At 40.4% G+C, this 17,259-nt stretch overlaps 1 protein-coding gene across 4 annotated transcripts in view; it reads left to right on the top strand.

Moving 5' to 3' along the window:
* Window positions 1-16,784, top strand: part of trim33 (tripartite motif containing 33) — a 29,346-nt gene extending 12,562 nt beyond the window's left edge. The window contains exons 7-21 of one of the 4 annotated variants that reach the window (XM_020612627.1): window positions 225-371; window positions 837-954; window positions 1,261-1,556; window positions 2,002-2,196; window positions 3,969-4,025; window positions 4,301-4,501; window positions 6,598-6,730; window positions 7,069-7,132; window positions 8,392-8,545; window positions 9,922-10,355; window positions 10,724-10,835; window positions 10,916-10,990; window positions 12,229-12,381; window positions 14,077-14,127; window positions 16,040-16,784. In XM_020612627.1, the coding sequence (XP_020468283.1) occupies window positions 225-371; window positions 837-954; window positions 1,261-1,556; window positions 2,002-2,196; window positions 3,969-4,025; window positions 4,301-4,501; window positions 6,598-6,730; window positions 7,069-7,132; window positions 8,392-8,545; window positions 9,922-10,355; window positions 10,724-10,835; window positions 10,916-10,990; window positions 12,229-12,381; window positions 14,077-14,127; window positions 16,040-16,261 (2,412 nt within the window). In that variant the 3' untranslated portion in view covers window positions 16,262-16,784. The remainder of the gene's footprint in view (window positions 1-224; window positions 372-836; window positions 955-1,260; window positions 1,557-2,001; window positions 2,197-3,968; window positions 4,026-4,300; window positions 4,502-6,597; window positions 6,731-7,068; window positions 7,133-8,391; window positions 8,546-9,921; window positions 10,356-10,723; window positions 10,836-10,915; window positions 10,991-12,228; window positions 12,382-14,076; window positions 14,128-16,039) is intronic. The other 3 variants (XM_020612628.1, XM_020612629.1, XM_020612630.1) reach the window with 3 other exon arrangements.
* The last annotated feature ends 475 nt before the right edge of the window (window positions 16,785-17,259 follow it).

Below are 17,259 nucleotides of genomic sequence, written 5' to 3'. Positions count from 1 at the left end.
CACTCTTTCTTATTTGTTCTTCTTTGCTGCAGTCTATTATTAACTGCTGCAATAGCCCAAACTCCCCCCGGAATCTTTGAAGTTTAATCTAATTCATCTCGATGCATATGCCAACACTTTGCTTGAATAGAGATTTGGCTTGGTTGAGTCACATTAATTTAACTTGGGTGTAAGTCTCTTTCAGTAGCAGTCCCTTAACCAACTTAATCTTCCTTTCTGTCTAGACTGTGACCAAAGAGCGCAGTATCAGGCTTGTGGCTCAGCATAAGGATACGACCCAGCTGGCCCAACAGATTCACCATGTTCTCAACTTCTGCCAGTGGGCCATCACCAATGGCAGCAGCACAGCGCTGCTCTACAGCAAGAGGCTGGTATGTCTCTCACGAGCACCAGATGTTCGCCCCTTTGGGGGGCCAGCATTGTACTGAGAGCAGAGCCAAATCTGCGTCACAGACATCGACTAGTTTGCATCCAAAGAAGCGCAGTATCTGGTTGTAATTGGACCAGAAATGAATGCTGTAGATGGTAGCCAGTACACTGGTATTTTTGTCTTAAGTTTGAGGGTTACTGCTGCCCAGTGTTTTTGTTAGGTTGTTGAAGTCACAGAACATTTTTTTTCCTGCACATTCTTGGATTGTTTTTATTTATTTGGGTCTGAACCCAGGGGAGTGTTTACCCTGTGGGTTTGATTACTTACCACAAGGCACTCAGCAAATAAGATAACCTTATTGTGAGTAATGCCCCCAAAGGGCAAACTGACAAATGAGTTATTTGTTGCTCTGATGTAGCCAGTCATAGTAACTGAAGAACATTTATCTCTGTATGCATGCATACAGATCCTGTTTCAGCTTCGCCAGCTCTTTAAGGCTAGACTGGAGCCAGCGCCACAGGCCAATGGAGTTGTGCGCTTCTTCTGTGACCCCACCTTCTGGGCCAAAAATGTGGTGAATTTAGGTGAGAGGATCTAATACTTTATTAGCTGTTATCAGTCAGTATTTTTATATTAAATATTAAACTGATTAAAGATTAAAACATGTTTAATCTGATATTTTTATAATCTTTACATGCTTATTACTCATCCTCTGGCTAACCAGATTATTCTACTGTATGCATTAAACAGCTTGAAAGTTGAGCAGTACGCAGTTGGTTAATATGCCTTCTCCCTGCTGTATAAATAAAACAAAAGAAAATCTCACGGCCTGCCAAGAGCATGTGCACTTTTTAAAATCATGCTTACTGCAATCCCTCTTTCAATTGTAGGTAATTTGGTTATTGAAAAGACACCTCCACCTGTGCAACCATCCAATGTGATGGTAGGAGCGCCATCCATTTCACCAGGCCAAGGTCACCCCAGCAAACACCCAGGACAGATCAACTTGGCCCAGCTCCGACTGCAGCACATGCAGCAGGCAGCCTATGTACAGCAGAAGCAGCAGCAGCAGCAGCAGCAACAGCAACAGCATCAGCACCAGCAGCAGATCCAGCAACAGATGCGGATTGCCTCCCAAATGTCCCAGCAGCACACCAGACAGCCTGGCCCACCCATGGTGCAACAGGTATGTAAAACTTTGACCAATCAAGGCACCGCTATGGAAATGAGTGGAAATCTCTGTTCCAATCAATTATGCAAGTGACTCTTTAAAATATTACTTCAAAATATTCTTGGCACAACAGACAGTTTTCATTATCATAGTAGCAAGAGGATTTGGTGACAGACTTATTCCTTAATCCACAATAAACCCACGTGGGCCATGTGTGCTGTACTTCTAAGGGAACTCATGTATATCAGTAATGGGTTTGAATGAGTACATTCCTGATTTCTATTTTCTTTATTAGACTAAAAGGGCCATATCAGTGATTTAGCATTTTTCAGGCCAAATCAACTTGTATGGTTTGTCTAAATTTTTTAAATATGCTTTAAATATTTGTTGCTGTGCATAAATCTGGTTGTGTTTATCCACTGATCTGGTTTTTACATGTGGTTTGTGTGATTTTGACCAGCCTCCAAGGCTTATCAGTATGCAGCAGTTGCCAAGAGGGCCTGGAGGTATGAACGGTGGGCCAGGTCCCTCTATGTATCCTTCCTCCCACCACATGCGCTTACCTGGTCCACCTCAAGGCAGAATGCCCACTGCCCAGCCAAGACTTAATGGACAACAGTATCCCGCCATGATACAGGCTCAGCTGCAGAGACAGGTCAGTACAAACACTCCACAGTCACTGTATGAAAATGAGCATATTTTGACTGATTGAATTGTACAAGTAATATTTTGTGTATAACACATTTATTTTTATAAAATGTTGGATAAACTGAAACTGGTGTTCTGATGTGCTAAATGTGTTAAAGGATTATTTAACCCAAAATGTCAGTTCTAGTGTGATTGCAATTGCCATATAGATGCACAGGGTGAGGCTGCTCTGAAGCAGGAAAAAATGCCTACTTAATAATTTTGTTTAACATGTCTAATGCAACAAACTAAACTTTTGAAATTCAGGAACAGTAAAGGATTCAAGGATTCAAAGTGTTTATTGTCATATGCACAGTACGGAAACGCGTTTCCCTGCACAATGAATTCTTACTTTGTTGTCCTTACTGAGTGCCAAATATAAAGCAGATAAATAGTAGCACAAAGTCTAAAGGCACTTTAAACAGTGAGTGAAAAGAAATATAATGACAAGTATATAAAAATATGATAAACACACCGGGAGATAAGGTATGCTGCATCGGATCTTTATGTGCAATAGTCAGCAGTGGATGTGAAACTATGCATTTGCAGTTATGCATGTGCAACTGAACATTTAAGCAGTACAGGTGCAATTACATGAAGTAGTCCCTGATTGTAAACCCCTGTCAGCTGTTTAGGAGTCTGAATGCAGTTGGAAAGAGAGTTTTTCAGTCTAGAAGTAGTGCATTTCACACTCCTGAACCTCCAGCCTGAGGATAGAGGTGTGAACAGTCCATGCTGGGGGTGGGTGGGGTCATTGAGGATGGTGGCGGCTTTCCTGCGGACTCTGCGGTGGTAGATGCTCTGCAGAGAGGGCAGTGGAGTCCTCTTTTTACCACTCTCTGCAGGCGCTTGCGGTCCATAGCCAGCTTTCTCTGTTGATATGACTGGGGTTTTGATTCTTGAGCACCATGACATTGTCATCAATGGCCAGGGAAGTGGACAAAGGAATATAAATAATATGAAATTTATGAGAGCTGTAAATGTACTGTATATGCTAAAAAATGGTGGGGCCACTGCTATTCATCTTAACTTTACAAAATATGAGTGACATTACACTGACCAAATTAAATTGAAAACAGACATTTCAGACTATTCTCCAGTATAATTGCAGTGAAACTTAGGTGGAATAGACTTCACATTTTCATTTGCATTAGCTATCAATGAGACATTTGCGTGATCAATTACAATAGACAGCACTGTTGGCCATTGCTGAAAGTACCCTGAACTTGCATGTGCAGTAGTAGTACCTCTAGTGCCAAATTGAGATAAAGAAACCCATCAATAATGTAAAGTCAGACTATACAACAATTGCTGCACATTACATTATGTTTTAAGTTCCTGCAGGTGAAGAAGGATTTAAATTTTGTATTTGACAGTGAAATATTAATTTTAACCTTGGCAGTAGTAGTGTATTTTCAAACATGAATATAAAAATTTGATTTTTTTTTTTGTGGTCACAAATGGAAGATAGAACCTTCTAAGCCCAAGATTTAGACAGTCCCACTAAAACAGAGCTGTTAAAACTTAAAAACCTGTTTCATGAGTTTTCTAAGAAATGCAAGTGCAAATGTACAGTTTCCTCATTCACTTCTACTTGGCACCGCCTCACCAATGGAACTATACATATAATGCTGATTAGTTGCTCATGTTAAGTAATGTGTATAACACCTTTACTGCCTGCATGCAAGACTAGGTAAGAGTAACATCCACTATATCTAGCCCCTTTTTCTCTGTGTCCAGATGTCTATAGAATCTGAGATGAGCCACCAAAGGTTTCGTTTCTTACTCCAATCAGGGGTTTGGCACCTTTTTCCTACTTTGTCATTTGTGTCTTGTGCAGCATGCGTTGTCACCCAAATGCATGATCATGCAACCATGTTTTTACAAAGAAGATTTTTTGATAATCCAATGCATAACCTGCCTTCATTGTTCCTGTCATCCATCCTTTCTTGTTTCCTTTTATCTTCATTCTTATTATTGCTTCCATTCTCTGGTGCTTCCTCCCTTACATCCCTCCTCCCTTCCTATGGTCTTCTTGTCCTCTGTCCCTCCCTCTCTCTTTTTCTGTGCAGCATTCCAACCCAGGGCACGCAGGCCCTTTCCCTGTGGCATCTCTCCATAATGCAAACCCTACAAGTCCCACCAGTGCCAGTATGGCTGGAGCCCATGCTCACCGCGGCCCCACTAGCCCCATCATAGGTCCCATCGAGCTCATCCCTTCTGTCACCAATCCTGAGAACCTACCCTGCCTACCTGAGATCCCGCCCATTCAGGTGCACACCTTCTAACAATCTTTGTTTTAGTGAGGAATCTTCATTTTCCAGTTTTGATATTTTACTTGTCAGATGACTCTTCAAATGAAACAAAACAAATATATATAAATTAAAAATATCACATTAATTACTCCCAATGTTTTGAACAGTGGAATTAGGGATAGGTACTGGGACCGGTTCCTATACAATTAGTATCTACTGGGCTGAATCACAATGCAGATTTCGATGCCCCATTTCAGTGCCATTGAAATATTTGTCCTCTGGTGCTATGAAACAGACTATACAGGCAACAGAAGCACCACTGCACATCACATGCTAACATTATCATTACACTTACTGTGTTCCATTTACCTCAGAGCTCAGAAGTTGAACTGGGAATGAATGGGAATATTTTCTAATGCCATCAACCTTAGTTTTATGCAGGGCATGCATTTCACAATGGCCATGTTGCCCTGGCATCTGGTCTCAATGTGCCGTATATCTGTTGGTTTTACACAGCCACAGTGGCCGGCTCACCTTCATTAGCGCCATCAGATCAGAATTGCTCATGTAGGTGTGTGTTTGTGGATGTATTAAGGAGAACGGTGCTTAATAAAGCTGTTCACGCTGGAGCGCTCCTTATAAAACATTCCATGGTTAATGTAAGTTGGCATAATGTGCTGTAGAATGTAAGGTTATTCACTTTTTAACACATTTTTACTGTTTATTGGTAAACCTCTGTGACAACAAAGTGAAAACCTTAATAGGCAGCCTTTATGGGCTTATTTTTAGTTTTGACAGTGTTAGAAGTGATGCAGGTCATTCTGTCATCCCGATGCCAGGAGAATATAATTATTGCACCAGTTAAAGTAATTAAGAGAAATTAAATGTCATTTTCTTCTCAATACATCCATGATTATTCTGACCCGTGATCTTAGGCAGCATCAGCAGAGAGCAACAAGAGCTTAGTTTGACTTTGAATCTAAATATGCACAGATAACACCATGTACTATCCAAATTATAATAAAGGTGCAGAGTTGCTATACCGTCTGCATATTTCGCTTTGACCATTCTACAAGCATCTGCAATTTAGTTTGGAACTCTACTGCTCAGGCTGTATACATTAGCTACATACATATCATGATTTGTCTCGGCCTTAGTGTCCAGTCTAGTGGCCTTTGTGCCCTCCAAAAATGTATGAAATTGAAGGCCAAATGGTCTTGCTCTTCAAATGATGAAATATATGGCCTGGTTTTATGCTTCTTTTCTCTTAAAGTATTGGTTCTGGTACCGTTTAGGCACTGGAATAATTTTAAAAGTATCGTTTTAGCACAGGTATCAGAAAAAACCCAAACAATACCCAACCCTAAGGAGAATATTTTGAGACAAGATGAATGTATAATGATGTGTTCATATTATAGCAGTAAAACAAGGGTTTTATGCTGCATATTGGTCTGGGTAGTGTTTCATCAACTGAAAATCATGGGGATGCTGAACCAAATGGTGCCTCCATAGTAGTAATAATATTGTTGCCAATAGTAGATGACTGCATTTCAGACTTGTACTGTTTTGAGCAAACTTAGCAGCTGCATCTACATGCTGATATTTTGCCAAGCATTTTCCCATTCATTTGAATGGGAAAGGGTGTCAAAACTTGTGACTTGTAATGTAGGTTAATTAGATTTTTATTTGTTCAAGCAGTATGGTTGGCTGTGTTCATAAGGGTTAACACAGCTGGGTTCAACAAATTTGAAATCTAGTTGCACCCCCGCTGTGCACAGAGCTGTCATAGTGCAACACAAGAATACACAATGAGGAGGTGTTTGCAAAAGCTGTGAATACACCTTAAAACTGTGCACAGTGTTTAGAGAAATTGTAAAATACATGCAATATAAACAAATGACAGAATGCAAAGCAAAATATGAAAATATAGTGAATTTATATACACGTATAAGGCTGCAACCATGAAGTCTGAGACACTCCCTGAGTCGTCAGACTTAGGCCAAAATTTAGCTATATTTGTCACTTGGCTGGTTATATTTTCCATTGAATTCCTTTCATGTAATTTGGTTATCTCTTTATTTTCACTACCACGGTTGTATATCTGGCATCATTAGCTGGAGGATGCGGGTTCCAGCAACCTTGGCCACCTTCTGTCTCGCTACATCACAGCCAGCCAGCAGCATCAGCTGGGCTCAGTGGACATGAATCCCTCGCCTGCACTGTCCACACACTCGCCTGGATCATCAGGTATACATACACATGTTCAGGGAGAGGTAATGCCACTCAGTTCTAATAGAGCTTCTTGTTTGTGTTTTTAATGGTTGGTTTCCTGCATGAAAATAAAATATTTGAATGTACAGTATAAGCATTCCTGAATTAAATTTCGTATTATGACATGTAATTACATGTTAAATTATTTTTACTGTAAAATATTGTAATTGTTGCCTATGTTTGTATCATATTCTGTATTTTCTTTGTGCACATTTTTATATTCACCAAGAGAAATTAAACTTTCATGTGCTTGTACAATAAAAAGTGGTCACTGCTGCTGTATCACCTGTTTCCTGTCTCATTTCTGTCTGCAGGTCTGTCCAGTGCCCACACGCCAGCACGACCTTCAAGTACTTCCAGCACAGGCAGTAGAGGCAGGTAAGAAGGTATTTTAGTAGCAAGACGCTTTGGTGTGCTAATATTTTCTCTTATCTTTTGACAGAGTCCAAGTTAACTGATTTAAATTAACCAAAGACCTAACCAAACTTAACTTTTCACCATTCTGGTAAATGCTTCTAAATAGCTAATTATACTAGTGATCAATAGGGGTGTTTTGTTAAAAGATAGAGCAATGCCACCGGAAGGTAAAATAGGGCCAAAATGTGATGAGTCGACGTGAGTGGCTTCATTCACGTCTCCAGCCCGGGAGTTTTGTGTTTTGGTTAGCCATGCTGCTAAAGTAGCCTACTGTACTTTAGCACCAATTCTACCACCAGTGTGTCGGCATTGATGGGTAGAAAACACCATTTAACAGCCTGTCCTAATGAAAATGCGTGGCATGTCATTACGGTGCATTAACTGAGGTCCAAATTCAGCAGAGAATGTAGAGAATGTTCATGCTAACAAGGTCAACAAGAGTCCTCTTCTCATTGGCGTCCACGTCCCGATTGTCCCCCGTACATGACGGGTCAGTGCAACACCTTTGCTGGATGATGTCACTATCCAGTGCAGTGAAAGTTGAACCAGAGCCAACTGTTTCGCTGCACAGCATTGCATCATCGGTGAAGGCATGCCCTCATAGAAATGAATGGAAAGGGCTGTGTTTTTTCATACCTTTTGAAACTCAGTCTGCATGAACTATGCAAGAGCTTCACAGTTAACCTCTGAAGAGACTTGTGAAATCATACAGGAGGGAAGCCAGGGGCAAAGCCTTTTACGGTGCTTGCATACGTTCTGTCTCACTATAGATGGGAAGCCAGAATTGCATACGTTCTGTCTCACTATAGATGCTCAAACAGCTGACATTCTGACAGCAGGATGGTGATACAGTCTGGCCAAATATGCATTTTGAGAGTTTGGTTTGACCTCTTCCACTTAAAGCGGGTGCTTCATGATCTGTGTCTTGGTTAATGTTATTAGTAAATAACTATTATAGCATTTCTCTGACCTTTAGACGTTTTAGCCTCCATTTAAACGGTATTCCTAGTAACGACCTTTAAACTTGTCAGTTTAGTTTTTGCTTACTTAACATACTTCATTAAACATTAATATCTTGTTTGTCCTGTGTTTGACATTGAGACTGAAGTTAATGTAAGTATGATTCTTATGCAGTCTTGCTGAACTAAGAGTAATCATAATTAGTAGTTAAATGTTTTGATGTTAATTAGTCTAAGCAGCTGTTTTTGTGTGTGTTTAAGCTGTAGCTCTGCGGGGAGGGCGGGGCCAGGTACTGGAGCTGCGGTAGAGCAGGTGAGGGTGAAGCAGGAGCCTGGCACAGACGATAGCCATACCTGTTCGACTTCCTCTCTCAAGACAGAACGTGGCAAAGATGCTGGGAGAAGTGCCTGCATGGTATGAATACTGTTCTTAATCCTTCAGTTTTAAAACAAGCTTCAGAGAGTGGGAATGTGAAAACATCATGCTGCACTGATCTGCCACACTTGTTGGCAGCGATTTTGTGCTGCATTATGCTTGTGGTTACATTGCAATATGATGTGACTCATCCTCTGAACATCTGTGGAAAGAAAGTCCTGGCCCTGTATTCACAAAGCTTCCTAAGCCCAAACAGTTGCTCCTAGTGATGAACTTCTAAGAAAAATCTTAGAATTAACATTTCCTAAGAATTTCTCCATTAAATTTACGACTGAACCTTAGTAAACATAAAAATTATTCATAAAGCATCTTAGCCCCTAAAAGGGCTCCTTTGTTAAAATTGTTAAGAGTAGACAGGAGGACTTAAGAGGCTTAAGAGTTTCTTAAGCAGAGCATAAAATGATGGAAAGACGAACACTGAACAACAGTGAGTTAAATGCTATAGATTTGATCTTAGTGCTAATTTTTAAGGCTGATCTCATTAGGAATGTGCTCACCTCTCCCACCCATGGATTTGCCCTTCTTATTAATATATAAGTAACTGAAAACTGGAAAAGTCATGAGGAAGATGAAAAATGTGAAATACTGGAAATCTTAAACTAAGGAAATGGATAAAACCATTCATGTGCTTGAACTAACTGAATAAGAAATGTGAGGTACTTTATTGATGTACTGTATTCTGTAGTGGAAAAGTTAAATTCCCACATATGCATATGCTGTCAGCTCAGTATGCTCACACTCAGTATGCTCAATGTTCTTATTATCTATGTATTTGTTACTGTTTAACCTTGCTTCCCTTTCCTCTGGACAGTTCTCCCAAAACAGTTCTGTCTCTCAGACACTCCACAGAGATTTAGTCTCTATACACACACGTACATACCCAAACACACAGACCCAGTCCCTATTGATGCACATAGCCTGGTTTCTACAGACCCCAACTGTCTGCCCAGCTGCCTATCTAGGAGATACCTATGAAGGCCACATACCAAAGACACGTTTCGGATTGTTTCCAGCTTGACTGATGTTATATAAAATCTGACTGTAACCTCTCTCTTTTGTTGCTCACTGACTCTTTGCACTGTCTGTGACCTCCTGATCAAGACACTGGTATTGTCTTATGCTATTATCTGATTTGTTTAATAAATTACAGAACGACTACCTGAGAGCCTCCTTATTGATTTCCACAGCATATTCTACTTGACTTTTTACTTATCAGATTACCTTTTAGGGACATTTCTGGGGTTTCATACTCGGAGTAAATTGTTGAAATTGTGAAAATAATAAGACACAAATGGTAAAGATCTTCATACCATGACAATGTGCTAATATTTTTGTATGTTGTCCCCCTCCCCCAGATGAGCAGTCCTGAGAATAGCCCCCACCCTGTATTAGTGGCCACAGCTGCAGGCCAAGATGCTCTCAAAGCTTTAGGGGAGCGTATCAAAACCGAACCCCAGTCTGAGACCTCTTGTTCTGGACTAAATGGTTCCAGTGGAGCCACGTCATCATCTTCTGCTACCACTATGACCTCCACTACCTCGCTGTCAACCGAGAATGGCAACAGCAGCACAGCAGCCCCTCCGCTCACCAATGGAAACTTAGACAAGGGGACAGAGGCCAAAGAGAGTGAGGCATCTGCTGGAATAAGCAACCGTGATGGCAAAGAGGATGACCCTAATGAAGACTGGTGTGCTGTTTGTATTAACGGTGGTGACCTGTTGTGCTGTGACCACTGTCCCAAAGTATTTCACATGAAATGCCATGTACCTACCATAAAAATCTTCCCAAAGTAAGTGATCAGTTTAGGCGCCTTTTTTATTATTCTTATAACAGTTTTGACTGCTGTTGCACACTGCCACAACACTCTCACACACACACCTCCAAGTGTATTAGTATCTGACCAGTGTGGTTATTTTGTCAGTGAAGAATCTAGTGTTATTGCTATTGTTAGGAACACTAACATTTAGGGACTCTGAAACATACAAACACACACAAGCACAACCACAAACAGACCCCTAAATACACCATTCCATATTATTCAGAATGTTCTGATGTTCTTGAAATATTTGGCTTTGGCTGCTGTTAATTGACAATTCAATTTAAAGGATAAACAAAATGAGATACTAACAATGTTCCCTGTGTGAAATTGTGTCCCAGGGGTGACTTCCTCTGCACATTTTGCCGGAGTCTAACCAACCCTGAGATAGAGTATTGTGATGACAACAGGAAAAACAAAGGAGATCAGGCCCTGAGTCCCGAGGACCAAAGGGTCTGTATATCCAGCACATCCTCAGGGGACCGCTTAATGACTAGTATGAAGCAGCTAATTCTTTCCTCCTCTCTGTGCAGAGATGTGAACGCCTCCTGCTGTACATCTTCTGTCATGAGCTCAGTGTGGGCTTTAGGGAACCTGTTCCTAGCTCTGTAAGTAGCTCTCCCCGACACACATGTTTGTTTTCATTCCTCGTGAGGACTTTGCATTGACTTAGAGACGTGCTAACTTTTCTCATAACCCCTACTTTCCTTAACCTAACCCTTTCTCTGCCCTTAACCTAACCCTTACAGGTGGGGATCTTTGGCAAACTCATGATTCAATTCGATTCAGATTCTTGGTGTCACGGTTATATTCAGAATGATTTTTCGATTCAAAAATTATGTGGCCTTTACTTTGTCCCACCAGTCTGACTGACGTGCTGTAATGTGTCACTGAGCTGTTCTTGTTTGTTACTACGTTCTCTGTTCTGCTAACTTCAGTCTGTTAGTGATGGGCTACGAAGTATTACCACAGTCGTCCACACTTCTTTCAAAGCTAACTATCAAGGCATTAACACATGTTGAAATTATTTGCTTTTTTGAAGATGAATGAACGTTACAACCATATATGTACAACACAACTCTTTTATGTATGCACTGTCTGTAGCTGAGTTCCACCTTTTTGTTTTGACAATGTAAAAAAAAAAAAATCAATTTTTGGGATTTGTAAATTGATTTGGAATCATAGAAGATATGAATTGTAATTTTAATGTGAAGTGGGTTTTTTTTTCTTTTTTTTTCCTCCCCCACCCCTACCAACCCTAAACTTGAGGTGGCCATGACATGCTCATTTCCGGCTTGCCATGGCCACGATGCCAGCTCACCATTGTGATGTCTGTTAGCGATGGACGATGGCATTGTCCCGTTACTGAGAAGGGATGAGCAACTGCAAATTAACTTGATGTATGCCAGTGTATATGGGAGATTTTGATGTTCCAAAGCTATATAGTGATAAACAGTACCCTACATCGTTGTGGATGACTGTGTTTAAATGCATGTTGTAGCAAGGCAATGCTTTTGTTTTAAGTGTCTGTATGCTGCGGCTCATTTTGATCTGACCAGTTGCCAGAAACCTTTCACCACCAGTCTTTCCTTTCTGCTTCCTTTGAGTAATTCTTCCCACTCTATGTCAAAAATCTCCAACTTTCCTAAAAGCACCAAAAGGTTACATTGTTTCCCAAAACCTAAAATTCAGCTCCCCCACCTTTTTGATCTGAACTCTGATTTCAGTGTTTCTGTTATTTCTGCCAGACTGTGAGCTGTGGTATCCTCTTCATTTACAAGTCAGACAAACTTTTCACCATCCTGTGAAACAGTGATGTAGTTTGATCCACTTTTGTTTAACCTAGGTGCCCAATTACTACAAGATCATCAAGCAGCCTATGGACCTGAAGAAGGTGAAGAAGAAGCTGCAATTGCGGAGCTCCCAGTATTACCAGTCCCCACAGGAGTTTGTGTCCAATATGCGCCTGGTCTTCAAAAACTGTGCCAAGTACAATGAGGTGAGCAGCATGAGTCTTGAGCCTGCTTCAGGGAATGGCACCTGCTCATGTGTGTGCATGCAGACATGGGTTAGACTGGTATGGGTTGAAGCAGATTCAGAAGCATAGAGTCATTGTATAAAAGGCTATTAGGCCTTTAAAAACAAATTGACAGACACATAAGTGAACAATGCAATCATTAAGTAAAACACTATGTATCTCTTCAATGAGGCCAGAGTTGGCAGACCAATATATTAGTCTAACCTTAATGTGAAGACTTAAGCTGGATAAGGAGGTGTAAAGTGGTGCTTACAACATGTATGGTGCATATGGTTTTGTACACTCACTGTACTAACGCTGGCTGTTGGAGGATGGTGTGTCAAGGCGTAGCTTTCATCACACTGGCTCGAGAAACAGATTGAACCCTGTTAACACTGCTGCAATGACAAATCACACAGTGGATGGATGTGGTGACTTTGTTTCATGTCATCTTTATGCACATTCTTTAAGGGATTGTTGGATTTTCAAGTATAATGAATGCATTTGTTTTTGTTGCTAATGTGGTTACTCATTTTTCTTTTTCTGGAACATAGTTTGTGTACTGTACACGCTCATGTATTACACCCTCCAACCACATGAGGGAGTTTTTGCTTTTTTTTTTTTTTTTAAAGAAGTGAACAATGTCTGGTAGTTAGTACACCCAGAGATGTTACTTCTCTAATACTGATCATAAAGTCTCAGAACCTTGCAGGATGACCACACAAAGCAAATGTTATTCTCAAACCAAAATTAACAGCAAGCAGGGTTCTTACTAGAGAAGGATGTTGGTAATGCTGTGTACATCTTTTAATTTAGTTTGCATAAGTAAACATAACAGTACATTTAAGCAGGACATCATTGTACTGCACTTAGATTACTCAAACCTTCAACTAACTAAGTCATTAATTAGTGAATTATTATTCATGCAACTTTAGTAAGTTGGTAGTAACATCAAGTACTATCCATGGCAACACATCTAGATTTTCATTATTGAGCCTTTTACATTGATATGTCTTCCAGAACATGAGGCTTTAAAACCTGTGATACAATTCTTATTGCACTGACTTAAATGCTGACCCTGTCAAGAAAATTCTGCCTATAAACCAATGCTATCAGAAGTTTGGATGGAGAGCTTTGCAGGGTGGCAGCACTAATGACACGGTTTGATGGAATACATTTTCAGTCAGCTACAGTTATAAGATCTATGATTGATTCATGCCTCTGATTATTAGTTACAAACACATTTTTGACACATGCTAACATATTGAACCTTAAATAATGTGTTTCTTAAGACGGGGTCTTGAAGTAACATCAGACATATTTGTGTTTTTGGTGAAACAGAAAATGTCTTTAAAAATAAAGGTAATGTGCACTAGTATCTCTATATACCACCGTTGAAAATATAGAAAATGTGCTACAGAAAAGTGAACTAGATGGGTTCCTAAAATTAACACGTGGTCCCTGTAGTTCCACATGGCCAAATGTAACTGTATGGACCTTTTACTTGCTGTTAATTTCTTCAGTAACTGCGTGGTGATGCACACCTTGTAGGTTTGAGCACAGTAGGCTGTAAACAGATTTTTGATCTGTTATTGTCTAACCTGCCTGTGCTGTGAACTCTTTTCTTCCCCCTTGCTGCTTCACTGTCTTTGTTGTAATGCTATTGCCCCTTTTTAGATGTCTCGAATAATCCAGGTTTATGATGAGGAGAAACAGATTAATACACAGGTAAGCCGTTTCAAATAGAGCACGGATGTCCTGTCCCATCCCGCTGAGGCTCCACGAAATGTTGTTGCCCTTCATCTGAACATGGAGACTTCACATGTAATAGACATTAGCAGTCTTACTGTTTCAAACTATACAAAGAAGAAAAACTGATTTAGATTAAACTGAAAGAAATGTAAAGATTAAGGCAGTAAGATCGGTGTGATACATTACAGCCTTCCTGTCCTGTGGTATTTAGTGATTTGACCACAGAAACGGTGATTCTAAGATATAAAATATAAAGTAGATGTTTTCTGTTTTATTAAGGGATATGCAAACTAATTCTGGGTCTCATATATTATTAGTCTATTGGTGAAACCGTGTTGCAGAAGGTTCTGCTGCAGTGAGAACACCGATGTGAAACGCACTGTATATATTCAGAAGTAAAAATGTATAGATACGAGTGAAAATGCATGTGTTTAAAAGTAACGTCTGCAATAAATATGAGTGAGTATATTTGTGTGACAGGAGAATGTAAGATAGCTTGCACAGCCTCTCATAATATTTGGTTCATTTAAGTTTAGAATGGTTTAATCAAACAGCTGCACATAAGCACCAGCCCAGACTTAATTTTAATGTTGTAGGCTTTATAGGACCAAAGGACAACTGGCTCTGATATCTTTCTATTTCAGAGGTTTTCAACCAGTGTTCTGTGCCCCCAGGTGGTACTTGAAGGCATTGGAGGTAGTCCATGATCATGCATTCAATAATGTAGTTTCACTTTATTTTTTTTATTTAAGGTTTAATTTCAGTTTCATTTTAAACTTGTTTCCATGTACAGTATTACTTACCGATATTTGTGAATAATCAAATTCATGCAAATATATAAAGTTTATAAAGGCCATGGTGACTTTCAGGATTAAAATGGTGCCCATCTGGTGTAGCCACCCCACAGCAGTGGTCTTTGGGTTACTTTTTAGTGAGAATGATGGTCAGTTGACTCACACTTGGGTAAGAACCCCTGTTCTGTTGGCATGTGCAAGCTCATGGGACTGAAGCCGCTAGTTCAGACTTTATGGCAGTGAGCTGTGGAGTTATTTATTGCCAGCAGAGATAATGTAGCAGAACAAAGGAGCTCAAATTATCTGGGGGCCACGGGTTCGTATCTCATAGGGTACACTACTGCTTGCCTTTTCCTTGTGTCTTAGTCCCACCCAGGAAAATTTGTGAGGGGAAAAAGGGGGGTTCAAGGAAACGCTCTCCTCAGATCAGATATGAGTCTTAGGGCGTCCTTGATTCTTGCTTTACCAGAACAACTTCCAGGTTGAGTGAGGGTCAAGGAACAATCATACAGGAGGTTGCATCTATAGAGGGGCTAGTAGTACTATAGTAGCCTATAAAATAAGAAATTTCATACTGAATCTGAAAAGCAGTCCTGGTCTGAACATGCTCTTAAATTTATATTGAGTGTTTATAGCGCTGTCTGTTGGGAAATGGGGAAATATGTCGAGCTGAAGCTTTTCTTTTCACGTAGCCTAACATCTACAGAAGTGCTTTTGGTGTGTCAGTGGTACTAAAAATGCTGTTTTAACTGATGGTGAAGGTTTTCAGCTTGACTATACAAATAATTTATTGTAACCTCTACTGATCCACTGAGTCTTCCGTTGTATGAAAGCATTTGAAATCAGATTTATTAACTCTGAACTGTGGGAATGCTTCATGGAGCCGCAGTGGAATGGGGCAGCAGGATATCTCTGTACAACAAGGTTGAGCCAGGCCACCCTGCCACCAAGAATCTTAACCTGCTCTAATTTGTCTCCTCATTCTCCTCTTCCTCCTCCCTGCTTCAACCCATTATTCCTCCTGCTCAATGGAACCCTGACACCTGCTTCCTCCATATCACTCTCCTCCCATCCCCTTCCTCCTCCTCTGGCAGGCAGGATCAGAGATGGCGGTATCTGGCAAGGCGGTGAGTCTGTACTTTGAAGAGAAGCTGCAGGAGTTGTTTCCAGGGCAAAGCTTCCCTGAAACACCTGAACCCGAGTCCTTGGGTGAAAAGGAAAAGGAGGACGATGACACGGACGATTCTGAGGAGGACGTCATTCAGCCCAGACGCAAGCGGTTAAAAATTGATGAGAAAGCCGTTCACATCAAGTAAGAAACAACCACAAAAGAAATGAGAAGTGAAAACCCTCCTCACATCCCATGCTTCTCCTTAGTTTGAGGCAGCAAACAAGGAGGACAGGATTTGTTGTACACACTGCTTGGCTTATCTCATTCTTGCCTTTGAAAGAATTACTGTCAGCTACATAAGATGACTGCCTTGTTGTGAACACTAAGGACAAACACGGAAGAGATCTATTTCCTCCTTAAATCATGGGGCACCTGACAACTTGCTTGTACAGATTTTGAAGTAGGACCTATTTTGCAGTAGCTAGCGATTGGTCATTTCTTTTTATCCATTTTCATTTGTAGGTTGTTGTGACAATTACTTTATAAAAAAATTCAATCCCCTGTTCTGTTTGATGTATTATATCTATACTTTGACATGAAACCTACCAAGTATTTGTATGACTTTGTGAAAGCATTGTGTAAATAAGAGAATCTAACCCATTGAAGGTATTCCTATGGTATAGATGTTTGGGTGCGTCATCAATAAAACCATTTCTTGATATATCAAAGACATTGTGTGGTGTGGAGTAGGTTTAGGGTGCCCAGGGAGCAAAATGCTTCTTACAGAAGCATTTTGTCAAACACCCCTGTTGGCATCTAGCCAGTGTCGGTTTAATTTGCCTGTCCATCTTTCAGAATGTCTGCCCTGATGCGATCGCAAGAGTGGTGGATGGAATTTTGTTTAAACCCGCTGCAGAAAATATACTTGTAAAATTTACCAACATCCATTATTCTACAGACCTCATAGTCAACAGTCTTCACTGGGACTGCGTTCTACTGACGTTCCATGTGAAAACAATGAACAGGGTAAAAAAAAATAGGTCAGATTTTTTTTTAGCTGGAAAAAAAATAAATAAAAACCTTGGAAAAATCAACTGGACTAGATTTCTAGGTCGAAGACGTTTCACCTCTCATCCAAGAGGCGCCATCAGCTCTGACTGACCGGTGTTGAGCCGGAGATATTTATCCCCCTCGGTGGTGTTT

This window comes from Monopterus albus, unplaced genomic scaffold (genome assembly GCF_001952655.1).
Source record: "Monopterus albus unplaced genomic scaffold, M_albus_1.0 scaffold126.1, whole genome shotgun sequence".
NCBI lineage: Eukaryota > Metazoa > Chordata > Actinopteri > Synbranchiformes > Synbranchidae > Monopterus > Monopterus albus.
Note: the sequence above shows the minus strand (reverse complement) of the source record. Positions and strands in the feature narration are given on the sequence as shown.